The following is a 25,632-nucleotide window of genomic DNA, read 5'->3' on the forward strand; positions in this document are numbered from 1 at the left end:
CTCTCGGGCTCCTCGGCCCGTCACCTGCCGAGATCCGCCGGAATTGGGGGGCTGGGCGGCCGCAGGTAAGGTGCTGCAGGGCCGGGCGCCGGCGGCAAGGGCGCGGCACGGAGGGAGGCGCGGCGCCGGAGGGGTTAAACTTGGAAGGAGGGGGGCTTCTGGCGGCGGGGGGGGGGGGGGTCCCAGCCCCGGCGGCCGCCCGCTCCGCCCCTGCCGCCGCCGCCGCCTCCGCGGCCCAGCCGGCACCGGCGAGGCCGCGCGGGAGCCCGGGCCGCAGCCGCAGCCGCAGCCGCAGCCGCAACGGGGCCGACAGTGAGTGCGGGGCTGGCGCGGGAGGGGGGTGCGGGACGGGAGCGGGGGCGCGGACGGGACTCCCCGGCAGGGGTGCGCAGGGTGGGGGGAGGGCCGGGCCGGGCGGGGCGCGCACCTCCCGCGCGTGGGCGCCTCCGGGAGTCGTGCGGCCGCGCGTCCTGCCGCCCGCACGCTCCCAGGCGTCAGCGTGGAAGACTCGGGAGGCGGTGGGAGCGAACCGCGGGGGTGCAGCGTGTCTGGGTGGCGAGCGCTGCGCGGTGGCCCGACGGCCTGGGTGTGTGCACGGGAGTGTGTGCACACGTGCGCGTGGACCTCTGGGGTGCCTCGGCCTGGCGCGCACGCCCCTGGGGGTCCGGGTGTGCCCGTGAGTCTGGGGAGCGTGCCGGTGGAGCGTGTGCGTGCGGCCCGCGCAGCCGGGCGGGCGGGAGCCGCAGGGAGGAGCGTGGGCGCGCGGGCCTTTGTGCCCGCGTGTGTGCGCGTGGGCGCCGCCACCCGCTGTCCCGGGGGCTGACAGCTGTCCCGGAGGATGCTGCCCGGGTTCGGCCCTTATCGCTCCCGCCCTGTTCCTTCCCGGAACCGAGCACCCTCCCCCCGCCCCCCACCCCTCCGCCCTGCCTCTGCTCTGCGCAGCGACCGGGACCCGCCCCTGGGTTCCTCGAAAGCCCGGCGGGGCGCTGGGAGACCCTGGAGGCTACCCGTCCGGCCCAGCGGGTCGCCGCGGAGCGGGGAGAGGCGGGAGGGGGGGAGAGAAGCGCGAAGATGCTGCCGCAGCCGCAGCGGAGGAGCCGGGACCCGCCATCCCCGTCCCCGCCCTGCGCGGTCCGGCCTCTCCAGCCGTCTCTTCGCGCGCCTCCGCGCCCCCTCAGCCTCCTGCGCTGAAGCCGCTGCCTCACGCCCCCTCCAGGCCCCCGGTGTTTTCTCGCTCGTCCAGCCTCTCGCTCCGCAGGCTCAGTCTCTCTTTCCCCCTTCCACTCTCCTTCCTTTCCCTTCCCGGTGCCCTCTTCTCTTCTCATGTCCTGGAGTCCCTGGACGGGGGCTGAGGGCCGGGCAGTGGAGGTAAGGGGGAGGACAGCGGTGGGGGGACTGGGTGTGCCCCGGTCCCAAGTGTCCCGGCAGAGGGAGGTGAAGATAGGACACCTATGGGCAGCAGGACTGGGGACTCCGAGGACCTTTGGGTGTGTGGGGGTTGGAAGAGGAGGGTGTGGGGGTGGCAGCCCAGGTTATTGATCCCGGCCTCCCTGGTTCTACCCACAGTGACCACAGCTCCCCAGGAGCCCCCTGCCCGGCCTCCCCAGGCGGGCAGTGGAGTCAACCGGGCCCCTGGGCGCGCCATGCGCAGCACCACCCTACTGGCGTTGCTGGCCCTGGTCCTACTCTACTTGGTATCCGGTGCCCTGGTGTTCCAGGCCCTGGAGCAGCCCCACGAGCAGCAGGCCCAGAGGGAGCTGGGGGAGGTCCGAGAGAAGTTCCTGAGGGCCCATCCATGTGTGAGCGACCAGGACCTGGGGCTCTTCATCAAGGTGCGTGGGTGGGCAGGAGCCCCTTCAGCAGTCACCTGTGACCCCCCCTCCCCCCGAAACTAGCTGCACGCCAGTGGGGCCCCGCGCTGGGTTGCTGCTTCCAGACCGGCACCCCCTGACGGTAGGGTGCCGCTGAGGGGCGCAGGCCAGAGGCCGGGATCCCGCTCTCTGGGTTTTCAGTATCGCGGCCATGGGGGCATTGATTTGCCTGGCCGTGCCTGGCATTGGACTGAGCCCCTGGACTGTCTTCTTCGGTGTGACTGACGGTGGTTGAGTGAAGGAACGAGTGAAGGAAGAAATGAATAAATGGCTGGAGCCCGTGAGATATGTCACATTTTCACAGGCCTACCTCACCGGCTCAGGGGTTGCCAGATGAAACCCAGGGCGCCTGGATACTTGTGAATCTTAGCCACTAAGCAGCGAATAGTTTTTAAAAATAAATACGCCCTGCGCAGTATTTTTGTCTCCTAAACCTGGCCACGCCACACTGGTTTCTCTACTGCTTTGGAGTCACCGATGCCTTGGAGACACCCAAGAACACTGAACACGCCCCCTGACCCCTGGAAAAACGCACATGTAAACACGTCCGGGTGATTTCAGAGGGTTCCGGGATCCCCTAAGCTTGCCACCGGGATGCCAGGTTGGGCACCCCTTCACTGCCAGCGCACGGGCTTATGATGAGAAGGCTGGAGGAAGGGGCAAGGCAGGGGTGGGGTCAGCTTTGGGTTCAGTGACTAACAGCGCCGGGCTTCAGCCTGCTGGGGGTACCGTCAGGCAAGCACCTTCGTCGCTTCCTCTGATTTCTGAGCGACGTCATGTAAAACCTCCAAGGTTTCACGTTAATAAATTAATGTTTATTACTTTACTGAAGAGTCCCCCTCTTTCTCCGCCTGTTCTTTCGGAGGGAGGAGCCATCCGCACGCACGGAGGCCTCCGTGTTCCAGCTGATTCCCAAGGTGGCAGGACCAGGAGCCGAGATGAGGGGCAGGGTGGGGCCGGGACACAGGCGGCCTGACGTCCTCTCTGACACTTCCAGAATGCAGAGGAAGGCTCAGAGAGGCCCGGGCAGGAGAATGTGTCTGGCCAGACCACAGGGCAGAGGAAGGGAGGGAGGGAATCTGACCTATTTTTTTCTCCACACTGGAAATGCTTTTTCCCTGGATAAAAAAAGAAGAAAAGGAATGGCAGAAATTAGAAGTGTGGGCGACAGCTGCTTTCTCTTCCACAATTAGGGAGGCAGCAATTATGCACCTACTGGCTGCTAGGTGCTGTGCTCTACACCATAGGGTGACCAGGGAAATGCATAGGGGGTGGAACAGGTGCAGGTACAGGCTATACCGGAGAGGATGTCACTTCGGGATGAGGGGACAGATCCAGGGACAGGTTACTGTAGGATTCAATGGAAAGGGAACTTTCCTTGCTCCCTTCTCTGTTAAACACCTGTTGTGTGCCGGGCCCTGGGCTAGGTGCTGGGGGCTTTGAGGGGGAAGCCAGGGGCCTTGGGAAGGAGCTGGAAATTGACCGGAGGCAGGTGAGAGGCGCAGGATTTAGAGATGTGCGATTGGGTTGCCAGAGACCTACCGGCAGAGGAACAGCATGGGCAAAGGCGGGGAAGCTGGAAAGCTCAGAGTGTTTTGCAGAGCTTGGGTTTAGCAGATGCCTCGTCACTGGAAGCAAAAATTAGAACACACAGGATGACAAAGGATTTTTTTCCCCCTAAGTGGTGAATTTATTGGAAAAGTCTTGCAAAATAAAAATCAAATCACTTTAATCATACATTTCACTTCTTGGCTTCATTTAAAAATTGTTATGACAGGAAATGGGATCATCTCAAAATCTGGGGGTAAAGTCACGGCAGCTTGGGTTCCCAATGGGAGCCCCAGGAGAGAAGACTGGAAAAAAAGGAGGTTGGGAACAGGGACTTGAATGCTGGGCTGGGAGTTTGGATGCTATGCTAAGACAGCAGGGAGCTACAGAGGATTGGGGGCAGTCGCCTTAAGAAGATGAATTTGGAATGGGTCTTGCTAATGAGGATTGCAGTCAGAGAGAAAGAATGTGCTTTATGATCTCCTCCATGGCCCTGTGCGGTGGCTCTGTGCTCCTTCGGTAAGAGCTCCTCCGTCACTTACGGCAGATACTCTCAAAACACGGACTCTGCCTTGGAGGGGCCTACAAGGTGGCAGGAGGGACAGACACATGGCCACTTCATTAATCTAATCATATCTACTGAGGACCAACCAGGTAGCGCAGGGTTTGGCTTGGACTTCAGCAGGGTGGGCGGGGGCTTGTGTGTCCACGAACCTTCAAATATTGGATGCAAAATCTGATGGCATCCGAACCCTCCTGGGGGAAGGGCCCCTGACTTCCAGCAGATTTTCTAAGGCAAGGAACTCAAACTCACCTTCCATAGCGGAGATGGGAATGGTGGGCTGGACATCACTGGGCATGATCACCACTGGGGACTGAGTTAACAAATACACAGGGCTTAATTTGTTGCGAGTGCCTTAACTCTTCACAACCCTCTGAGGTAGGTGCTATTACCATCATCCCCACTTGACAGGGGCAGAAACAGGCAGAGTGTTAACTTGCCTGAGGTCAAGATTTAAACCCAGGCTGACTGCGCCCGGGTCTGTGCTCCTGACCGCTGTAAATTTGCAATCGTTTGCGTGAAATTAAGGGACAGAAGACTAAAATGCTTCTAAAACAAGGTGGAGGCCAAACAAAATTGGGCCACCCAATCTGCAGTGTCTCCTCTGAGGGACTGGCCTCAGAAGACCAGGGGGAAGGGGAGAGCTGGGAGGGGTAGGGAGGAAACCACTCTGGAGACTGGAGGGCCAGGGGGTTGGCCAGGACAGTAGGGAAGGACTGAGGTTCCTCCTTCTGCGCCTTGTCCCGCAGGAGGTGGCTGATGCCCTGGGAGGGGGTGCGGACCCTGACACCAACTCAACCAGTAACAGCAACCACTCAGCCTGGGACCTGGGCAGCGCCTTCTTTTTCTCAGGCACCATCATCACCACGATCGGTGGGGGAGGGGACTGAGCATGTGGAGTGGGGGGAGGGGGGAGGCGGGGGGCAAGGGGACCGCTGGGCTTTCTCAAGGGGGAAAATGCAGAGGGAGGAAGGTGGGTGCCAGGCAGCCCCTCGACCTCCTGCACGCTCCCTCTGCCCAGGCTATGGCAACGCGGCCCTGCGCACAGATGCCGGGCGGCTCTTCTGCATCTTTTACGCGCTGGTGGGGATCCCGTTGTTCGGGATCCTGCTGGCAGGGGTCGGGGACCGGCTGGGCTCCTCTCTGCGCCGCGGCATCGGTCACATCGAAGCCATCTTCCTGGTGAGCTGCTCCTCGCCCTGCGCGCCCTTGCGTTACGCTGGGGTTACCCTGCCCTACGTCCCCACCCGGGCACCGGGAGCGCGCGGGCCTCTGAGATCGCGAGAGCCTCGCGCACGGGCTCGAGGAGGAGCCGGTGTGGGGCGCGACGGCGGAGGTTTTGGCGACTTCTTGGCTCTGGGCCGTTGCTCCTCCCTGCAGAAGTGGCACGTGCCACCGGAGCTGGTGCGAATACTATCCGCGGTGCTCTTCCTGTTGATTGGCTGCCTGCTCTTTGTCCTCACGCCCACGTTCGTGTTCTGCTACGTGGAGGGCTGGAGCAAGCTGGAGGCCATCTACTTCGTCGTAGTGACGCTCACCACGGTGGGCTTCGGGGACTATGTGGCCGGTGAGGCCACCTTTCCTGCGCTGCACTTCCCTAGCCACTTAATTGATGCCCGGGGTGGGGGGGGGGGAGGGGGGGACTGCAGTCTCGCTTCTCCCTCCAAATTCCGTGTGGTGTATGTGAGCTCACAGGCGCTCGCTCCAATCCCTCCCCGCACTCACGGAATGTACCTTCACATTTGTGCACCTATGCAACACCTCATATGCCCTTACATTCTTGCATGCCCGCACCCCACGCATGCTCACACATACGTTAAGCGCACCCCTCACACGCGTCACATTTATATTATATATGTGCACTCCTCACAGACGTTTACACTTTTGCACGCGAGCACACTCCCTTGCATAATCTCACCTGGCACACCTCCAAGCCACGCGCACTCAACGTGCATGCATTCACACGCTCTAGCGCATACCCATGGCCCTGGGGAGGGCGGATCCTCTCCCTGAGCTGGGAAGAGGGGCAGTGAGCCAGCAGCTCACAGGCTTAACGCTTGCCCCACAATCAACATCTTTCTGGCCTCCCCCGGTGGTATCCCAGGCGCCAGCCCCAACCAGAACTCTGCAGCCTACCAGCCGCTGGTGTGGTTCTGGATCCTGCTCGGCCTGGCCTACTTCGCCTCAGTACTCACCACCATCGGGAACTGGCTTCGAGTAGTGTCCCGGCGCACTCGGGCAGAGGTAGGCCCGCCCCTGGGTCTGCGCTGCGCTTGCGCCGTGGTGCTGAAGCGCTGTACCAGCGGGCTGACCCGTTGGCCTCCCTTCCAGAGCGTGGGCTTCTCAAGGCAGGGACTGAGTGCGCCCGGCCCAGGGACAGAGGGTTACATTTGGGCCGGTTTGCTGGTGACTCCATCTCTGCTCTCTTGGATAGGGTTGCCAGATTTAGAAACAAACCAAAACAAAACAAAAAGCAGGAAGCCCAGTTAAATGTAAATTTCACATACATAACAATAGGCGTGTCCCAAATATTGCATGGGAGGGATATACACATATCAACATTTACTTTGTCGTTTATCCAAATTCACATTTAACTGGGCGACCGGTATTGTGTCACCTTACTGGCTGAGCCGGCGGAGGAGCCCGATAAGGGACGCAAAGGTCTCTGGGGGGCACCGGAAGGATGGCTGAAATAAAGCTGGGGCTTTCTAGAAAAGCTCCTGGAGAAGAGGGCTCTTAGGTTCCGATGGAGGAGAGGAGAGTGGGTAGCTGGGTTGATGAGCCTTTTCTCTCGCTGGGGGGGGGGGGGGCTGAGGCAGGAAGACCAGGAGGAAAAGAGGGGCAGTGCCTGATTGACGACGGGTCAGGTTCCCGGGGTTGCCGAGGCGGTAGAGGACCCGCGGTCGGTCGAGGACTCCCTTTACTCCTCGCGCAGATGGGCGGCCTCACGGCGCAGGCCGCCAGCTGGACCGGCACCGTGACGGCGCGGGTGACCCAGAGAGTCGGGCCCACGGCACCACCGCCGCTGGAGAAGGAGCGGCCACTCCTGCCTCCACCGCCGTGCCCAGCGCAGCCCGCCGCCGGGCCCCTGTCCCCTGCGCTCCCAGCGAAGGCCGAGCCGCCAACCCCGCCGTCCCCGCCCACCCCGCCCACCGCCTCCGCGCTGGATTACCCCAGCGAGAACCTGGCCTTCATCGACGAGTCCTCTGATACCCAGAGCGAGCGTGGCTGCGCGCTGCCCCGCGCGCCACGGGGTCGCCGTCGCCCCCCTAACCCTCCCCGGAAGCCCGTGCGGCCGCGGGGCCCAGGGCGTCCCCGGGAAAAAGGCGTGCCGGTGTAGGGGCAGGACCCCCGGCCCGGGCCTCTCAAAGGGCTTCGTTCTAGCTCTCCCTGGCATGCTCTGCTTGTTTGACCAAAGAGGCCTCTTTCGACCGGACTGAGGCCTGGGGAGGAAGCTACGGGTTGCTTGTCTGCCACCCTCCCCCCTCCCCCCCCCCCCCCCCCCCCCCCGCCCGGCTCCTGGCCCTCTCCTCACTTCATTCATTTGCAGACCCCCCAAGGCTTTCTGTCTCGCTGTCCCGGCTGGGCCCGTCCCTCACAACACCTCACGACTGTGCCTCAAAGCCTGCATCAATAAACGAAAACAGTTTGCACCGCTGCGGGCGTGCGCGCTCCGGGAACGCGAGTGGGTGTGGGAGAGCTTGCGTCGGGCCGCCTCCGGGGCAAGCCAGGCCTCCTGCGACCCCCAGGCCGGGCCTCCTCCCTCCCCCACCCCCCACCCCCATTCCCGCCACGCGTGCACCCGAAAGGGCCACCCTTGGGCCCGTGTCTCTGCCGGGAGGCTACCGAGGAGGGTCCGGATTAGGAATGTGCCAAGGCGGGCTGTGCGTCTCCAAGCTCAATACAGACGTGGGGGGCGCGGGGGTGTGGGTGGGTGGGGAGGAGATAATGGCATCTAGTGTGGGGGTTGTAGATTGAACTCTCCCTCGCGAGACCCGCAGCGCCATTCGGGAACGCGACCCTGCCCCTCCCCGCTCCTGGAGCGTGACGCCCTCCTCCTTGCCCCGAGGCCTGTGGCGACTGGGTCCGTTGGGGGCAGAACCATGGAGGAAAAGCCTTTCAGAGTAAGAACGCTTCCCGGGCCCCCACACCCTGCGAGCCCCCAGACTGAGTCCAGCTTGGGTCCCCGGCTCTCCTCTCCCTCAGCCTTGGCCCCGGGGCAACTCCCAAAGAGCCCAAAGCGGAGCCTTGAGCCGACTCCACGGAGTCGTGGCCCTGGTAGGGCTCAGGATCCCCGCCCCCCGGCCTGCTCTTCCTCTCCTTCCCCACTCCCCGCTGCCCTTGGCTTCCCTCGTTGTATGTGGCCCACAGGCGTCTTTGGGCAGCGGTGGCTCAGACACGTCCAGACCAGACAACGACATCCGGAATCTGTGGACCAGGGCCACGCTGTCGCAGTCGAAGCTGAATGTGCCTCTGCCCAATGTCTGCGAGGACTCCGACCTGGAGGACAGCAGCCCACACAGCAAGACTCGCCGGTGGTGCAACGAGAAGGCCCGCCGTGACTCGGACGGTGGTTGGGATCACGGAGAGTACAAGGACGGTTTCAAGCAGGAGGAGCTGGAGGACCACTCCTTGTTGGAGCTGCAGCTCCGTCAGGAAAGCTCCCTGGGAAGCCATTTAGAGGAGGGGGACGTCGATTCCAAGACCGAGATTGGTCAGTGTGGCCTCACCAGGCTGTGGGTATCCACAGGGCAGGGGGCTGGCCAGGACCTCAGTATCTGCTGGTATAAGGTGGAGGGGAGGCGGGTGGGAAGCTATGGGACCCAAGTTTCCAGGATTCCCTTCCTGGGCGGGGCGCCCTCTCTCATCTTTCACGCTTTAAATCAATCATGCTTGGAGCGCCCCCTACTGGGAAGGCGTCATACAAGGTCCTGTGGCCCAGGCGCGCCAGGCCCGAGACAACCCCCCCCCCCCCAAAAAAAAGGCGCAGAGGCAGCGCGGTAGGACTCCTGCTTTTAATGGAATCATTGGGATAGTTGAGAGGAGGAAGTTATTTTCTTGTGTATGGATTTGCTCTCGTTGAGGACGTGCCTATCTTTCATTCACTCAGTCATTGGTTACAATTTTTAAGTACCTCCTTCCTGGGCACTGTTTGGGGATTGCCCCCCCCCCCCCCCCGCCGACCCCCGCCGCCCCCCTTCCCTCCCCTCCCCCCGCCTCCGGGCCCCTTCATCAGGGGATTGGAACTGATAACAATATAGTAACTGCCATTTATTGAGTGCCAGGCACTGGACTTCCTTTGCACGATCGCCTTAAACTTCACAACCTCTATAGAGGGGCCATTCTTATTACCCCATTTTACAGACGAAGAACTTGAGAGTCAGAAAGTTTCAGTCACTGCTCCTAAGCCTCACACAATGGGGTAGTCAGAACTGGAACCTTGGTGAGGGGGACAATAAAGCCCAGGGTGGCAAATTACTGTCCCATACTGTTTTCCAATAAGGTGGCACCTGGGGCTGGTCTCTGAAGGCCACTCCCCGCAGCCCCCCCCCCCCCCATCACATGCCTGCCCATACATTTCCTCTCCTCCGGGGCGGACCCAGCAGTCCGGAGATGACTGATCTCTCTTTTCTCTTCTCCCAGAAATGTCTTCCTCAGAGTCATCGCTCAATATCTTGAAGCACACACCCCATCGAGCCTACTGGGCAGAGCAGCAGAACAGGGTTAGCAGCACCCAGGGAGATGAGGGGTTTTAGTGGAGTGGGGGATGGGCGAGTGGGGGTGGCAGAGGTGAAGGGGTGAGGGTGTTTTGTAGGGTGGTGGGGCAGGCATGTTAGTTGGGGGTCTTGGGGCTAGAGGGAGCAAGCAGGTGGGGCACTTCAGCTCTGGGCAGGGCCGGGGTCCCTTGGACATCTGAACCTCTTGCTGCCTCTCCAGCTGCCACTGCCTCTGATGGAACTCATGGAGAATGAAGCTCTGGAAATCCTCACCAAAGCCCTCCGGAGTAAGCCCCTCCCTCAGACCCCACAAGAGACCCTGGGGGATTCTGCAGGGCTCAGGCTTCTGGGAGTGGGAGTTCAGGATGTGACTACCCTGTCAGATTCCCTTACCACCCACCGATGTTCCAGGAGCCCCACCATAAGTAAAAAGTCGGGGGACTGGCCACAGGGACACCCAGTGGGGAGAGCATGAGGCCTGGGCTCCCGCCTCGGGGCAGCTCCTTTTTAGCTGATGTGGCTTTTCTAAAGCCGTTTCCATCCCCCTGCCGAATGGGGATGACAATCTTGGTGGGGTCTTGGCCCCCTCCCTTGGTGCTGTGAGGAACCTCTGAACAATGGATTCCTTGGGTGAAAGTTCCCTTGTTTGCCCTGCTTATGAAATAACGGAGGGGTTGCTGGCTAATCACTTAGAGTGGGTGGCCCAGCAGGGGTTCACAAAGCGGCAGGCTACCACTGTCCTAGTTCAGGCCTGCAACATCGCTAACCTTGCCCTCATCCACCCTCCACCTCAACACTCTGATCCTCCTCCACACCCCCCATCTGTTTGGAGTGCAGGTGTATGACTTGACCTTTTTGAAAGAAAACCGTCAGGGCCCAGCACCTTGGAGATTCAAAGTTTCCCAGATTAACACACACCCGAGCGCCAAGCGCTCCTGCCACCCCAAATCACCCGCGGTTGCTCAATTCTCACATGGGGCACGCACTGCTGGGGAGGCCATGCCCCCTGCTCACTGACCTAAGCGGAGCTCTGCCCTCCAGGCTACCGGTCAGCCATAGGCCGGGACCACTTCCTGACCAAGCAGCTGCAGCGATCTATCGAAGGGCTCAAGAGGCGCCGGAGCAAGAGGCTGAACCTCTTGGCGTACTGAGAGCACCGCCTCGGGCTCGAGGGACAACCGGACTCCAGCCCCGGGCCCTTGTCCTGTCCCCAGACCCAAACCTGACCCCGTCCACGTGGAATTTGAGTCCTAGAGAAATAAAAGGCTCTTGTGCACAATCGGTGAGTCAGTGCGTGGCTGCCCGCGTGAGGCGGACGCACGTGGCCCCGCCTTTCCCCGTGACCTTCACTCGGTCACCGCAGTGACCTTGAGCGTTCTTCTGTCCAGGCCCTATTGGCTCCGCCTTCCCGGGACTTGAAATCCAGGAGTTCTTGCATGTTTTATGTCTGCTTCTCCCACCCCGGGTCCAGCGGCTTTGTGGGGATATTGGATCTGCGGTCCAAGTGCCCCGATGGAGTAATCTTGGGGGAAGGGGGAGAAGGGAAAGGGGCAGCGCCTCTCTAGTATGGGCACGCTACGCTCCGCCCTTCATGCATATGCAGTTACACTAACCTCTCTGTTCCTCCCGCCTCATTTACATATGTAAGTCTCCCTGCCCCGCAACTGCGGCCCCTGAGCCACCTCGCCCACTCCTCTTGCGCACAGCGCGCTCCGCCTCCTTCGTTACGTAAGAGCGCTCATGGTTCCAGCCCCCTCGCCGAGTCTCCTCTGGCCCCTCCCCCTTGGCGGCCGCCTCCCCGAGTGCGCCAATCTGGCTCGGCGGCGGTGGGCGGGACCTTCATGAAGGCCCGCCCTCTGGCTTCGCCGGCTCCGCCTCGACCGGTCCGGGCACGCAGGCGCTGCCTGCCCCACTTGTCTGATTAGCATAGGGCGCCGAGCCCCGCCCCCTGCTTTGCATGCGCACGGCCGGCCCCACCCCCGCTGTCAGCTGGAGGAAGCAGAGTAGGAAGCGGCCGCGATGTCCTTTTGTGTCCTACAAGCCGCCGGCGGCGCCGCCGAGTGAGGGGACGCGGCGCGGCGGGGCGGTGCGGCCCGAGGAGGCGGCGGAGGAGGGGCCGTTCGCGGCCCCAGGCTCACCCCGGCGCTCCGGGCCGCTCGGCCCCCATGCCTGCCCGCCCGCCCTGCCGGAGCCCCAGGTCCGGGGGCGGAGGGGAGCGCCGCTGGGGGGGTGGACGGGCGGGGCGCGGGGGCCATGTGCGAGCGCGGTTGGGAGGCGGGCGGGGGGGCGGGCTCCGGGCGGGTCCGGCTCCAGGACCAGCCCGGGTCACGGTTGGGACCGGGTCGACAGCCAGACGGGGTTAGGGTCTGGGCGGGATCCGGCGTTCAGGTCTTAGTGCGTCGGCCCGGGACAGGGGCCGGTTCTGGCTCGGGCTGCAGGTCCTGGCCAGGGTCAGGCTTGGGCCTCGGGTCCAGTCCCAGGGCAGGGTTCAATCCGGCACCTGGAGCAAGTCGAAGTCCCAGGGGCGGGCCGGGGTGGAAGATAGGGAGGGTTCCCTGTTGGAGAAGGGGCTTTGAAGACCACGTGGGGGCGCTCAAAGGGGCCTTGGGCCACCCTCCTCTCTGGGTCAAAGGTCATCGCACCGGCGGGGGAGAACTTCCTCCTCCTTGGCGCTCCCCATTTACTTCCTGATAACCTGATAGAGGTCCCCCGCGGGCGGAGGGGGAGGGGAGGCGAAGCAACTTTAGGCAACTTCCCGTAGGTGTGCGCAGGTTGGGGGGGGGCGGGGCGCCCCAGAGGTGGAGGATTCTGCGGCAGCGGGAATGGAAGAGTGAATGTGCTTCCCGGGGGTTGGGGGTGGGGTGGGGTGTAAGGAGGTGGAGCCGCGTCCGCCGGTGGGCCTGGGATTGGCATGCTTGGGCAGGAGGGGCGGTGTGTCAGGTGTGGAAAGGCTCTGAGTGTGTTCCCACAAGTCTATGCCAGTGTGTGTCAGTGTGGGGGGCATGGTGAGTGGGAGTGAGTTTGTGTGTGGGGGGTGATTGTGAGCCTTGAGTGTGACTTTGTTTATGGGGTGTGAACTTTGGGGGGAGTGTGTGAAGATTAATGGGAGCACGAGTGAGAGGTGGGGTTTGGGGAAGGCCATGGGTGAGGCATGGGAAGTGCCCCGCAGAGAGTGAGCGTGTGTGAGCATGTGAAGACACCTAGAACCCAGGTGAGTGGGAGTGTGTGAACCCACACTTGTGAGCACATCAACTGCCCTTGTGTGCCTGGTTTGCGCTTCTGAATGGAGGACACCCAGGTGAGGGGGAGATCATCGAGGTCCCCAACATCTGGTGAAAATTGAGAGGTACCTTGCTACTGGCTGGGGATTCCAGAAGGGGTTGAAGATTGCCTGGGGACTAAGATTAACCCGCTTCCGGGCTCTGAGTGGGAGTAAGGAGTTTCCAGGCCTCCTCCGGGATCCCAAGTGGGAGACCTTGCCATCAGTTACAGGCCCTGGAGGCTTTGGAGACTCTGTTCCCATAGCAACAGCTGGGGGGGGGGCGTCTTCATGGGCAGCCCTTCCTTGGACTCTGCCCCCCTTCCCTCCCCCTCAGTGAGTCTGGAAGCCTGGCTCTAGGCCTGGGGTTGGGCAACCCGGGTGGCACGGTGTCTCCATCCCCCATCCCGGTGTCTCCCTGTGACCTGACAGGTCTCTCCCTGCAGGTGACCAGCGCCATGTCCAGCCAGGTGGTGGGCATTGAGCCTCTCTACATCAAGGCAGAGCCAGCCAGCCCCGACAGCCCAAAGGGTTCCTCGGAGACTGAAACCGAGCCCCCAGTGGCCCTGGCCCCTGGCCCAGCTCCCACCCGCTGCCTCCCGGGCCACAAGGAAGAGGAGGATGGGGAGGGGGCTGGGCCTGGCGAGCAGGGTGGTGGGAAGCTGGTGCTCAGCTCCCTGCCCAAACGCCTCTGCCTGGTCTGTGGGGATGTGGCCTCCGGCTACCACTATGGCGTGGCGTCCTGTGAGGCCTGCAAAGCCTTCTTCAAGAGGACCATCCAGGGTGAGCCCCCACCACACTCCTATGCCCTTTGCCCTCTGGGCCTAGCGTCCCCCAACGGGTGGCCCCCAGACAGCTGCGGTACAACTTGGGGTTCCCGGGTTCCTCCTACCTCCTGGGAATGCCATTTTGCTAAAAAGTGAAAGCCACCAGGATGTGTTGATGGATGGGAGGTGGAACGTGAGAGAGGCCTCGGGAAGCCTTCTAGGTTTCTGGGTACTGTAGGCCTAGCACCTTCCACAGTGGCTCTGAAGGATTTGAGGCAGACTCTGCCCGCTCCAAAATGTTGTTCTAGCTTCTGCCAGCTGCTCACCTCTCAGCAGCATAGAACATTCCCCTTTGGTGGATTTCCCCAAAGCAGCAGCAGCAGCAGCACAAGGCAGGTTTTTATGGGTAACTGAGAGCGGCTACGTCATACTTCGGCACCTAACTTTAAAAAGACTTTTTAGGTAAAACAGGCCTGCTGCCAGTATTTGCTGAATCCTTCTCACTCAGGGAAAACCCAGCAAAACATGAGTGAGCATGACGGAGACATCATAAGCATTACTTGAGATGTGCTTGTTACTTCCATTTTTATGGAAATCACTGGTTACTTCAGGGCTTAGATAACGTGTACTTTTGGGGAGCATTTCTTGAGGGCTTACCCTAAGCCAGGCACTGTGCCCTCTATGCGTCTGATCTGTTACTCCCCCGGCAACCCATAAGGTGCCAGCACTGGGACCATGGCGGAGGCCCAGGAAGCCTTTTAAAACCTTGTTCGAGTCCCACAGGTAGAAAATGGCAGAACCGGGATTTGAACTTGGGTCGATTTAGGTCCGCCGCTGACTGCTGCCTCTGCTTATGACTTATAACTGAACTTCGGACCGACGGCTCCCAGTGGGTTGTGACGTTCCAGTGGGTTTTGATCTGGCCAAGACCCACTGCTCTAAAACCACTTGTGCTCTCTTCTGGTTCTGAAGGTCAGTGAACTAACAGGTTCTACCTACCCTGGAACCTTTCACTCTCTGTTGACTCAGTTGACAAATCTTTACTGAGCACTAGCCGTAAATAGCAAGTTTTGGTTTTTTTTTTTTTTTTTTTTTTGATTTTTAATGTTTTTTATGTTTGCAAGACAGAGACAGAAAGCGTGCACGTGAGGCGGGGAGGGGCAGAGAGGGAGGGAGACACAGAATCCGAAGCAGGCTCCGCGCTCTCAGCTGTCAGCACAGAGCCCGACGCGGGGCTCGAACTCACGGACCTGAGCCGAAGTCAGATGCTTGACTGACTGAGCTACCCAGGCGCCCCAATGGCAATCACTTGTTGAGCATTTGGGCGCTGTGAACCATGCTGCCTGTGTTACCCCGATATTCCCTTGAGTTCTCACCGGCCATCTTTGTAGAAACTCCTGTTTTTATCCCAGTTTTATCGCTGGGAAAACTGAGGGGTTGAGGGCTTAGGTACGGGACTTGCCCGAGGTCACACGGTCGGTAAGTGATAGTGTCAGGATGGGCCTCCAGAGCCCTTGTTCCTCACAGACCTGCGCTTGGCTGTCCCGGCCACTGTTTCAGGCGTGGGGACCTAGCTGGGACGGTGGCAGAACCGCTCCCGTCCTGAAGCCACTTACATTCTAGCAGAGGGGAGCGAGAAAATGGTGAGCTGCACAGAAGTGTCGTAGTACGGCCATTGCACGTGCAGGAGGGGGACGAGCAGGATGTGTGCCAAGGAACCTGGCCGGGCTGGGGGCTCTCCCGGAGGTCTTCCCTGAGGAGGTGTCTTGAGCTGTGCACGCAGGCCTGGATGTGGGGCATAGGAGAAGGCACACCGTGGGAAGGAATGCGCGGGCCAAGGGCGCGTTGGCTGGCTGCGTCACTCAGGCCTCGTGGTAGCCCTGTGGGGCCGGGAGGGCCACCACGCGTTCATTCAGCCAGTCGTTAGGACCTGCTCTACAGCCAGGCCCTGTTCTCGCGCTCGGCGATCTTGGCCCTCATGAAGCAGACGCCGAAGCGGGAAGACAGATAACGAAGATGCGTACGTGCGTAGCTGGTGCGGAGAGCTGCTGAGAAGCCGTCAGGCAGGGACAAGCAGCCGAAGCCTGCAGAAGGGCACCTGACACTCTCACAGCAAGGGGGGCGGGGTGGGGGGCTGTAGGCCTCATCGGCCTCGCTCGGGTTTTAACCCGGAAGGGAAATCACTGGAGGGTTTTGAGCAAGGTTGGGGCGGGATCTGACTCGAGTTTAAGGGGTTGCCTCTGGCACCCGTGTCCACACTCGCTGAAGGAGAAAAGGACAGAGGAGGCGACCAGCACGAGGTGCGGTGAGGTGATGGTAAACTGGGGTCGAGGATAAGAAGCGGGTGCCCGGGCAGAACGGGTCAGCGTCTGGACCTACGAGGAGGTCAAGCTGGCCCCGGCTTTGTTGACCGGTTCGGTTTGGGTGTGAGAAGAGATGTTCTTCTGGATTTCTGCCCGAGGACCTGGACAGATGGAGCTGTGGGTGTTGGGACTGGTGGGCCCGGGGCTGCTTTTAGGACAGGTTAAGTTTGCAACGCCTTCTAGACGTACAAGATGTCGAGGAGGCAGTAGAATAGAAGTCTAGCGTTCACGCGGGTCTGGAGATAGAAATTTGAAGGCGCACGACTGGTGAGCTCACTATGGGATCTGAGTCGGGGGGGACAGGGTCCGAGGGCAGCCCTGGGGTTCTCCAACGGAAGAGAAACCAGGAGTGTGGCGTTCTAAATTTTTTTTTTTACGTTTATTCATTTTTGAGAGACAGAGAGAGCACAAGTGGGGAGGGGCAGAGAGAGAAGGAGACAGAATCCGAAGCAGGCTCCAGGCTCTGAGCTGTCAGCACAGAGCCCCGACGCGGGGCTCGAACTCACAAACCGTGAGATCATGACCTAAGCCGAAGTTGGACGCTCAACCGACTGAGCCACCCAGGCACCCCAGGAATGTGGCGTTCTAGAGGCAAAAGACAAAAAGCGTTCGTGTTTGTAGGAGCAGGACACGATCCGCAGCATTAGATGCTTCTCTAGGCCGAGTAAGATGAGGAGAGCAGCTGAGGGCAGGAGGGCCCAGAGATGCAGCTTGACAAGAGGCTCGGGGTGGAGATCAGCCTCCTGGCTCCCCCGGTCCCAGGCTTCCCTTGCCCAGGGAAGGGGCCCGGGGCGGGGGGGGCGTTCCCCTCACTGCCCCGCTCCCGGCACCCCTGCTCTCTCTAGACCTGCGCTTGCCCGGGGCCGGGGGGAGTCGGGGCTCTCCTGTCTTCTGGGCCCTGGGAGGCCGCCACTGGAGCTCTGCCTCTTTCTGGCAGGGAGCATCGAGTACAGCTGTCCGGCCTCCAACGAGTGCGAGATCACCAAGCGGAGACGCAAGGCTTGCCAGGCCTGTCGCTTCACCAAGTGCCTGCGGGTGGGCATGCTCAAGGAGGGTGAGCGCTGGGCAGGGGCCCGGGTGCCTGGGGCTGGGGTGGGTAAGGCCTGGGAAGTTCTGGTGGACTCAACTGGGCAGGGGGGCTCTGTAGAGCAAGTACCCCCCCCAGTCCCATGGACACAGTGCTGTCCTGCAATTCAAGGAGTGCGTCTGGACCGTGTGCGGGGAGGGCGGCAGAAATACAAGCGGCGGCCAGAGGTGGACCCACTGCCCTTCCCGGGCTCCTTCCCTGCGGGACCCCTGGCGGGAGCTGGAGGCCCTCGGAAAACCGGTGAGAGCTGGAGGTCCTTGGAGCTCTAGGGTTGGGGTGGGGCCAGGACACGAGAGGCCCGTTAGGTGTCAGTCCCCCCAGAGCAGTAGTTATCTTGGGCACCAGGACCCCAATTTTCCCTTCGTCTGTTCCCATTTCCCTGAAGACGTGTGTTTGAAAATACCTTTTTCTCACCAGTCCCTGAGTCGCACAGCTGGGCACAGGGACAGGTTTTTCTCACACTCCGAACTTGGCCGTGGACTTGGCTTTCCCCTGGGAAGTAGTGAGAGCCCTTCCTGGAGACAGGTGTCCCAAGAGTGGCTGGCCAGCGGCTCCTCAGAAGGCCATCGGGGAAGGAATTCCGGGAAGATGCTGGGCCCCGAAGGGGCCTGCAAGGTGATGCATTCGAGTGCCTCTTCCAACTGTCACTGCAGCCCCGGTAAATGCACTGGTGTCCCATCTGCTGGTGGTTGAGCCTGAGAAGCTGTATGCCATGCCTGACCCAGCGGGCCCTGACGGACACCTCCCGGCCGTGGCTACCCTCTGTGACCTCTTTGACCGAGAGATCGTGGTCACCATCAGCTGGGCCAAGAGCATCCCAGGTAAAGGGGCCAGGTGATGTGGGGCTTCCCTGTGTAGGCCGGGCCACGCCTGGCTCTGATGAACTTGCTCAGCCAGGTCTGCTTCCCACCACCCTCCAGGCTTCTCGTCACTGTCCCTGTCTGACCAGATGTCAGTGCTGCAGAGCGTATGGATGGAGGTCTTGGTGTTGGGCGTGGCCCAGCGCTCGCTGCCACTGCAGGATGAGCTGGCCTTCGCCGAGGACCTGGTCCTGGATGAAGAGGGAGCGCGAGCAGCGGGCTTGGGGGAACTAGGGGCTGCCCTGCTGCAGCTGGTGAGGCGACTACAGGCCCTGAGGCTGGAGCGTGAGGAGTATGTCCTGCTGAAAGCCCTGGCCCTTGCCAATTCAGGTGAGTCCGGGGCAGGCGGGGACAGGTGTCTCCCTGAGGCCTTCCAGCTTGCAGCTCTGATGGTGGCCCGGTCTCATCTTGCCGACCAGGAAAACTGGGGCTTAGGGGAGAAGGGTGATTTGTGCAAAGTCACGAAGAAGCCGAGGGCAGGCCCAGGAACCGCACGTAGGGTTTTGAGCTCTAGCGTCACCCGCACACGGAAAGGTGAACGATTTAGTGGAGGGGAAGGCGGGGAGGACAAGAGGCGGCCATAGTTGGGGCGGGGGGGAAGCGTGGGCCCTGGCTCCTGGGCAGGGGCAGGGAGTTGGTGCCCCAGCCAGCCACTCGAACCTGTGCCTGGCTTCTCGGGCCCCATCCAAGGGTGCCCAAGCAGGTGTTGGCTGTGCCCTTTCCGGAGCTGGCCCACGTCAGCCTCGTTCTCCTCTCTGCTTGCAGACTCTGTGCACATCGAGGATGCCGAGGCCGTGGAGCAGCTGCGAGAAGCTCTACACGAGGCCCTGCTGGAGTACGAAGCAGGCCGGGCGGGCCCCGGAGGGGGCGCCGAGCGGCGGCGGGCAGGCAGGCTGCTGCTCACGTTGCCACTCCTTCGCCAGACAGCGGGCAAAGTGCTGGCCCATTTCTATGGGGTGAAGCTGGAGGGCAAGGTGCCCATGCACAAGCTCTTCTTGGAGATGCTCGAGGCCATGATGGACTGAGGCAAGGGGTGGGCACGGGTGGGGGTGCTGGCAGGACCCGCCCAGTATGGGGTCAGCCCCAAGGGGGCAGAGCTGGGGTCTGGGCAGAGCCACAGCCTGCTGGCAGGGCCAGGGCAATACCATCAGCCCCTGGGAGCAGGCCCTGCGCCCTCCCCTCCCCCCTCCCAGGGGGTCTTAGAAGCTGGGAACGTGTGTGTCCAGGCTCTGGGCACAGTGCTGTCCCTCGCAAGCCATAACGTGCCCCCGGGGTGTTAAGGGGGCCTTGCGGAAGCCATAGGGGGCTGCAGGGGACGTTTGTGGGGGGGAGCGGAAGCCTGATCTCAGGGAGGGAAGGGAGTGGAGGCCACAGTCTCCCAGTGGGTGATGCTTTTGCTGCTGCTTAATCCAGCCCTCTCTCCAGAGCAGAGGGGTTTTTGGAGAGCAAAGGCCCCTGCCCCCTTCGCTCCTCTCCTCGTCATTTGCATTGGGCATTACTGCCCCCCCCTTGAAGCAATAACTCCAAGCAGGCTCCAGCCCCTGGACCCCTGGGGTGGCCAGGGTCCCCCTCCCCCCCCCCCATCAGCTCCCACCCGGCCTCCTCAGGGGGTAGGGGGAGCACTGCCTCTATGCCCTGCAGAGCAATAACACTATATTTATTTTTGGGTTTGGCCAGGGAGGTGCAGGGACATAGGGCAAGCCAGGGCCCAGAGCCCTTGGCTGTACAGAGACTCTATTTTAATGTATATTTGCTGCAAAGAGAAACCGCTTTTGGTTTTGAACCTTTAATGAGAAAAAAAAAAAATATATCGAGCTCAAGAACACTGTTTTGCGTATCACTGGCTCAAGGGTTGGGGATACACATGACCTTGAACTAAGATACACACAGTTACAGAATGAAAAACTAGCGACTCGCACGATTAAGTCTCAGTTTCCTCATCGCTCAGCAGCATGTTGGGGATCCCACGACTGATGGGAAACAGACGTCCAGACTCTGGGCACTGCAGGGTGCCCTCCAACACATCCACCTGCGGGAAAGCGGGACACAGAGCTGAGCACTTGAAGCATCGGCCTGATTGGCCGGGGAAACGGGCGACGGGCAGGTTCTCACCTCCAGCAGCACGTGGTGCATCTTCCTCAGAAACTTCTCGTCATGCTCATACCCTTCAATCGGCTCTTTGGGTACCTCGACCAGGTGCAACTGTGGGCAAAGGCCTAAATCACCTCTGGGCATGCCGACCCTTGCCAGGCTACCTGGCCTGCGGTGAGACCGACCCCGTCCACCCCCCCACTCAGGGCGAGCACGGGCGTGGGGAAGGGTCCTCACGGTATCCGCCGCCTCCAGAAGCGCCGCCCACTCCACCTTGGGTATCATACGCGCCACGAAGTCGGGGTTGAACTCCACGGGGTTGATGCGGACCTCGGTGGCCTGCGGGGCGGAGGGGTTTTGTGAGGCAGGGGCCGGATCCTGGTCCCCCAGGACACGGGCGCGAGACTGCCCCCGGCCGATACCTGGAGGCGCAGAGGGAAGCCACGGGGCCCCACCCCCCGCACATGCGAGCTCAGCAGGTTGTGGGTGAGCAGCTTCATGTCGCCAAAACGGAATCTCCCCAGGCCGGAACCGGAAAAAGCTAGAAACTCCGTGGCATCACTTCCGGGGCCGCTCCAGTCTCTGTCCTATTGGACGGCTTGGAGGAGCGGAAGTGACGGAATGACGGAGCTTCTCGTGCTAGCCGGGGAGGTATTTGAAAAAGCTTGGTCGAATCACGCGCTGCTACCGGAAGCGTCTCGGCAGGCGATGGCCACGGCGCAGGCCCAGTGGTTTCCATTCGCTACAAATCACGCATAGTGTAAATCACATGTAGAGCCGCCGCAATGCAGGGGTCTTCGTTGAATGCAAAATAAGCCATGTTTTTCTCCCACGCGGGCGCCTGACACCATCGTCTCCCGCCCCTCAATTCCGGTTAAGGCAAAGAAACACTGCAGGAGTTCGTAAACGAGGCACATCAAAACAGCGACACCCCCACCCTTGCATGCAAATAAGTTGCGCGGCCGCCGGAAACTCCGCCCCTTGGCTGCTGCCCCCGTGGTCCAGCCCCAAATGTAAATAAGCCGAGCGTAGCGTCTCGGGAGCGCCGCCCCTGCACGGGCCCCTACGCCTGCGCGGTGGAGGAGGCTCGCCGGGGGCGGGCGAAGCCGAGGCTCCGCCTTTCGCGGGGTCCCGCGGGGGCGCTTAGCGCCAGGCCCCGCCTCCTGCCGAGGCTCGGGCCTGGGGGCGGAGCGATTGTGGCCTCTGGTATGGGCATGCAGTTGGCTGGGCTGCGTCTTCTAGGTGGCAGGGCGGGCTCAGCTCTCGTCCGGGCGACTGCCATCGGGTCGGCTGCATCGGCGGCGGCGAGAGCAGGAGGGTATCGGCGACGAGGAGGGGAGTGGACGCTCGGAGGGGCCTGCGGTTTCAGAAGCGCCGCCCCAGCTATGGCCCCAATCAAGGTGACCGCTGGCCGGGCTCTGCCTGACCTCCCCTCCCGCCCGTCTTCCCAGTGTTCTCCGTCCCGGTGATCGGGAGGAGAATCACCCTCTTTCCTGCCCTCCGGACCGCTGCCCGCCGCGCTGGACTCTTCCGTAGTTCTCCCTCATCCCCTCAGCGAGACCCCGTGCATGCCCCATATCCACCCGTCACCCTTTCACTTCCACCCTGCGACACCCTGTGACGGGTCTCCACCATTTTCAGGCGATTGAATACCATGGCCTGCTGCGCCTTCTGGAACCATCTCCTTTGTCCAGGACCCCCTTTCAACCCCCATACATGTCCCTCCCCCCCAACCCCGTACCCTCTTGTACGTTTTTGTTCTATTGCAGGGCATCGTTCTTCACCCATCGTTTGAAACAAGTGTTTTTTGTGAAGGCCAATATTGTGCCTCCTCCCATTCCACTTCTCCCGTGGCTAATTCCCACTCTTCTCCGAGTCTTTCACCCCTCATCTGGAACCATCCCCTGCTCCTTGCAACCACCCCCTCCTTCCCCTTCCACACTCTTCTGAGACCTCCTCCTCCTCCTGCTTACTCTTCCTCCCAATTCCTGACACGCCCTTCTTTTGCTTGCCTCCTCTGGCTCCACGAAGCCCTCACACACTCCCAGGTAGACCAATCCATCCCTTTTGAGAGATTCCTTTTTAAAAAACGTTCATTTATTTGTTTTTGAGAAAGAGAGAGTGGGGGAGAGACAGAGAGAGAGAGAGGGAGAGAGCGAATCCCTAAGCAGGCTACACGCTTTTAGCATGGTGCCCGAATCGGGGCTCAAACTCCCAAACCGTGAGATCGTGACCTGAGCAGAAATCATCAGTCCCACGCTTAACCAACTGAGCCACCCAGGTGCCCCGAGAGATTCCTTTTATTTTATACTTCCCTCCCAATCCCGTCTCCTCCCCTCCCCCTTCCCCCCTCCCTACAGGCAACGTTCTCACCTTCCTTTGCCCTCCGTTTTCTCTTCCTGGGGGTTGGATGCTCAGACCTGGCCGGGGTCCTCTCCCTCCCTGTTGCCACGGTCTCCTCCTCACCCCCAAATGGAGCCCTTGCCCTTCCTCCCCTGCCCATTTATCCCACTTCATTACGGTCAGAAAAGTGTGGTGTTTACTCAATCCCTTGCAACACCCAGAGAGGCCTCTCCCTTTTTCTGTTGTCACCAACAGGCTGGTAAAAGGAATAGGGCCACCTTGAAACCTGGGAGTAACTGGCGGGTGGGGGTGGGGGTGGGGAGGGGAGGGTCACAGGGAGGGACCTCTGGAAGCTTGGACAGGTTGGGACATTCCAACTCTATCAACTCCGCTCCACCAGGAGCAATTGCCAGGTCTGGTTTCTCGCCCTACCCTTGGCCTCCCTTATCCACCCCCTCATTTCCCTCCTCATCTAGTCAATCTCCTCTGGTAACTTACCAGGTAACCAACTAACTCCTTACCGAATCCTTCCCTCTAGGTAGGAGAGGCCATCCCTTCGGTGGAGGTTTTCGAAGGGGAACCTGGGAACAAGGTGAACCTGGCAGAGCTGTTCAAGGGCAAGAAGGGAGTGCTGTTTGGAGTCCCTGGGGCCTTTACCCCTGGCTGTTCCAAGGTGAGACCTGCCTTCTGGGACTCCGCAGTTGGAGTCTTGTGCCCACGTCTGTGTTGTTCGTCTGTGTTGTTCGTAGGTCTTCCGCGTAGTCCTAGGGCAGTTTGCGACAAGAGTATGCAGGTGAGGGGCCCCTGGGTGGCTCAGCCGGTTAAGCGTCCGACTTGGGCTCAGGTCATGATCTCGCAGTTTGTGAGTTCAAGCCCCGCATCAGGCTCTGTGCTGATAGCTTGCTCTGAGTGTGGAGCCTGCTTCGGATTCTGTCTCCCTTTCTCTCTGCCCCTCTCCCATTCTCTCTCTCTCTCTCTCTCTCTCTCTCTTTCTCTCTCAAAAATAAACATTAAAAAATTTTTTTTAAAGTATGCAGGTGATGTGATGGTTAAGAAGGACACCAGAGCCTTCAGAAAATCTGGGGAGGCTGTGAAACAGTAGTGGTGCCAGGAACGTAGGAGAAAAGGGTTTTGTAATCAAATCCAACATCTCTTACTGATTTTGCCGGCGAGGGGCTCTATGGAAGACGCTTGGGACTGGGGTAAATAAACTATAGTCCTGTCCACGGGAAGTTCGTGGTGACCACAGAACACTTAAGTTTGGATCCGAGCTTCCTTGTGGCCAAGGCAAGAAGGGAGTGTGGCTTACACGCTTCTCATTGTTGGATCAAAGGTGTCAGAGAGGGAAGTGAGGGTGGCCTGGGGATCAAGGGGAGGTTGAGGAGCCGAGGCAAGTATCCCTGGGCTGACCCTTCGTTTCCCCCTCCTAGACCCACCTACCAGGGTTTGTGGAGCAGGCTGGGGCTCTGAAGGCCAAAGGGGTCCAGGTGATAGCCTGTCTGAGCGTTAATGATGTCTTTGTCACCGCAGAGTGGGGACGAGCTCACAACTCTGGAGGCAAGGTGAGGTGTGGGTGCTGGGGGGGGGGGGGGCGGGTCACGGGCCAGGTATGGGAGTTTTCTTTTGACCTTTACTTCCTCCTTAGGTTAGGCTCTTGGCTGACCCCACAGGGGCCTTTGGGAAGGTGAGTGTACCCCTGCAACCCCCACCCTAGAGGGTGATCCCTCTGCCAGGCTTTGGATACAGGAACTTGGAGGCTAATATGGGGAGCAGCTGGGTGTGTGTGGGGTGGGGTGGGGGTAGTGCTTGGTCTGTTCTGGAAGATTCTAGGTCTTGTCTCTGCCTTCCCTTTTAGGAGACAGGTTTGTTACTAGATGATTCACTGGTGTCTCTCTTTGGAAACCGACGGCTCAAGAGGTAAAAGTGGGAGGGTCCCCCTGTGGGGTTCCCCTGCCGCCCCTCCAATCTCCATTCCCAGCCTCCAGGCCCAGGCCGCTGCAGTTGGCCCGGTCTCTCCTTCTGGCAGGTTCTCCATGGTGGTAGAGGATGGCGTAGTGAAGTCCTTGAATGTGGAACCGGATGGTACAGGCCTCACCTGCAGCCTGGCCTCCAACATCATCTCGCAGCTCTGAGACCCTGGGCCCAGACATACTCTTTCTCCCCCTCCCGGTCTCACCTGCGCAGCCCCGGACAGAGGGCGCCAGTCCAAACCCAAGAGGGGCCAGTTCCCTGATGGGAACTTGGACCAAAGTTCTGCAATAAACATTTCTGGTTCACCTTTACTCCTTGGTTGTGTATTGCTGGTTGGTGAGGGCCAGGCCTGACCACAGTCACGGCTGTGAGACTATGGGCAGGGGCTGAAGGGGTGCTGATGGGGGACCCTGATGTAATTGAGGAGACAGTCGGGGAGAGCCTTTGAGTGAAGTGTTAGGAAGCAGAGAAAGGGCCAGTGGTCTGAAAAACAAGGGAAAGAACGGTCAGTGCAGAGGGAGTATATCTGGAAGGGCTCTAGGCGGACAGAGCTTGGCTCGCAGCCATGGTTTGATCTCTGGGTGTTGGCTGATCTCACTTAAAATGTTTATCTATTTACTTTTGAGAGAGGAGAGAAAGACAGAATCCGAAGCAGGCTCCAGGCTCTGAGCTGTCAGCACAAAGCCCGACGCGGGGCTCGAACGCATAAACCGCAAGATCGCAACCTGAGCCAAGTCGGCGCCTAACCGACTGCGCCGCCCAGGCAACCCTTGGCTGATCTCATTCAGACCCTAAACCTTAAGGTGGGAGCTTTGGCTCGAGGCACCCACACCACCTGGGCCAAGCTTTAGCCCCACCGTTCTCGTAGATTCTGTCGAACCCCTCCCAGGAGCACCCTCAGCGCAAAAGGGCTCTTGGCGCCTTGAGACCACCTGACGGGTACAAAGGGCACCGTCTCTGGGGGCAGTACTGATTGAGTCCAGGAAAGCTTCCCGGGAGGGGAGTCTAGGTGAGCTGTGTGGGGAAGAAGATGAGGCCTGACCAGTGCTGGGTGTCCTGTGAGGGGCTGGGGGTCAGGGAGGCCATTGCTATCTCCGGGCCCTGCCTTCGGGGCTTCTGCCTTTTGTCCCTGGGCAGCCTTGCACTTGGCAGCCCGGGCGGGATTACTAGGCCCCTGCTGTGTTTAGGAGCAT

At 60.7% G+C, this 25,632-nt stretch overlaps 5 protein-coding genes across 8 annotated transcripts; 4 read left to right on the forward strand and 1 right to left on the reverse strand.

Annotated features, from left to right (window-relative positions):
• Positions 1-1,416: 1,416 nt before the first annotated feature.
• KCNK4 (potassium two pore domain channel subfamily K member 4) lies at positions 1,417-7,632 on the forward strand. The gene is made up of 6 exons (XM_030333943.1): positions 1,417-1,832; positions 4,731-4,854; positions 5,003-5,163; positions 5,362-5,548; positions 6,086-6,225; positions 6,917-7,632. Exons 1-6 carry the CDS (start codon positions 1,452-1,454, stop codon positions 7,319-7,321), a joined length of 1,398 nt encoding a protein of 465 aa, XP_030189803.1. The 5' UTR covers positions 1,417-1,451; the 3' UTR covers positions 7,322-7,632.
• Positions 7,633-8,084: 452 nt separating this feature from the next.
• Positions 8,085-10,974, forward strand: CATSPERZ (catsper channel auxiliary subunit zeta). The gene is made up of 5 exons (XM_032595094.1): positions 8,085-8,105; positions 8,188-8,695; positions 9,625-9,704; positions 9,919-9,985; positions 10,740-10,974. Exons 1-5 carry the CDS (start codon positions 8,085-8,087, stop codon positions 10,847-10,849), a joined length of 786 nt encoding a protein of 261 aa, XP_032450985.1. The 3' UTR covers positions 10,850-10,974.
• Positions 10,975-11,683: 709 nt separating this feature from the next.
• On the forward strand, positions 11,684-19,859 carry ESRRA (estrogen related receptor alpha). 3 transcript variants are annotated; one of them, XM_032594907.1, is made up of 7 exons: positions 11,684-11,895; positions 13,404-13,740; positions 17,025-17,141; positions 17,286-17,414; positions 17,828-17,995; positions 18,095-18,364; positions 18,800-19,859. In XM_032594907.1, the coding sequence occupies exons 2-7, from the start codon at positions 13,416-13,418 to the stop codon at positions 19,057-19,059; spliced, it is 1,269 nt and encodes a 422-aa protein (XP_032450798.1). In that variant the 5' UTR covers positions 11,684-11,895; positions 13,404-13,415; the 3' UTR covers positions 19,060-19,859. The 3 variants fall into 3 exon arrangements, with proteins under 3 accessions (XP_032450798.1, XP_030189805.1, XP_030189804.1); XM_030333945.1 differs by lacking the exon at positions 11,684-11,895 and adding an exon at positions 12,551-13,044; XM_030333944.1 differs by lacking the exon at positions 11,684-11,895 and adding an exon at positions 12,551-12,909.
• TRMT112 (tRNA methyltransferase subunit 11-2) lies at positions 19,805-20,698 on the reverse strand. Its single transcript, XM_030333949.1, has 4 exons — positions 20,548-20,698; positions 20,363-20,464; positions 20,147-20,236; positions 19,805-20,063 (listed from the first exon to the last, which is right to left on the reverse strand). The coding sequence occupies exons 1-4, from the start codon at positions 20,623-20,625 to the stop codon at positions 19,956-19,958; spliced, it is 378 nt and encodes a 125-aa protein (XP_030189809.1). The 5' UTR covers positions 20,626-20,698; the 3' UTR covers positions 19,805-19,955.
• A 564-nt stretch (positions 20,699-21,262) lies between these two features.
• Positions 21,263-24,750, forward strand: PRDX5 (peroxiredoxin 5). 2 transcript variants are annotated; one of them, XM_030333947.2, is made up of 6 exons: positions 21,263-21,525; positions 23,007-23,141; positions 23,899-24,030; positions 24,114-24,152; positions 24,324-24,385; positions 24,495-24,750. In XM_030333947.2, exons 1-6 carry the CDS (start codon positions 21,334-21,336, stop codon positions 24,598-24,600), a joined length of 666 nt encoding a protein of 221 aa, XP_030189807.1. In that variant the 5' UTR covers positions 21,263-21,333; the 3' UTR covers positions 24,601-24,750. The 2 variants fall into 2 exon arrangements, with proteins under 2 accessions (XP_030189807.1, XP_030189806.1); XM_030333946.1 differs by lacking the exon at positions 24,114-24,152 and having other exon boundaries at positions 21,266-21,525.
• Positions 24,751-25,632: the final 882 nt, after the last annotated feature.

This window comes from Lynx canadensis, chromosome D1 (assembly GCF_007474595.2).
Source record: "Lynx canadensis isolate LIC74 chromosome D1, mLynCan4.pri.v2, whole genome shotgun sequence".
Lineage (NCBI taxonomy): Eukaryota > Metazoa > Chordata > Mammalia > Carnivora > Felidae > Lynx > Lynx canadensis.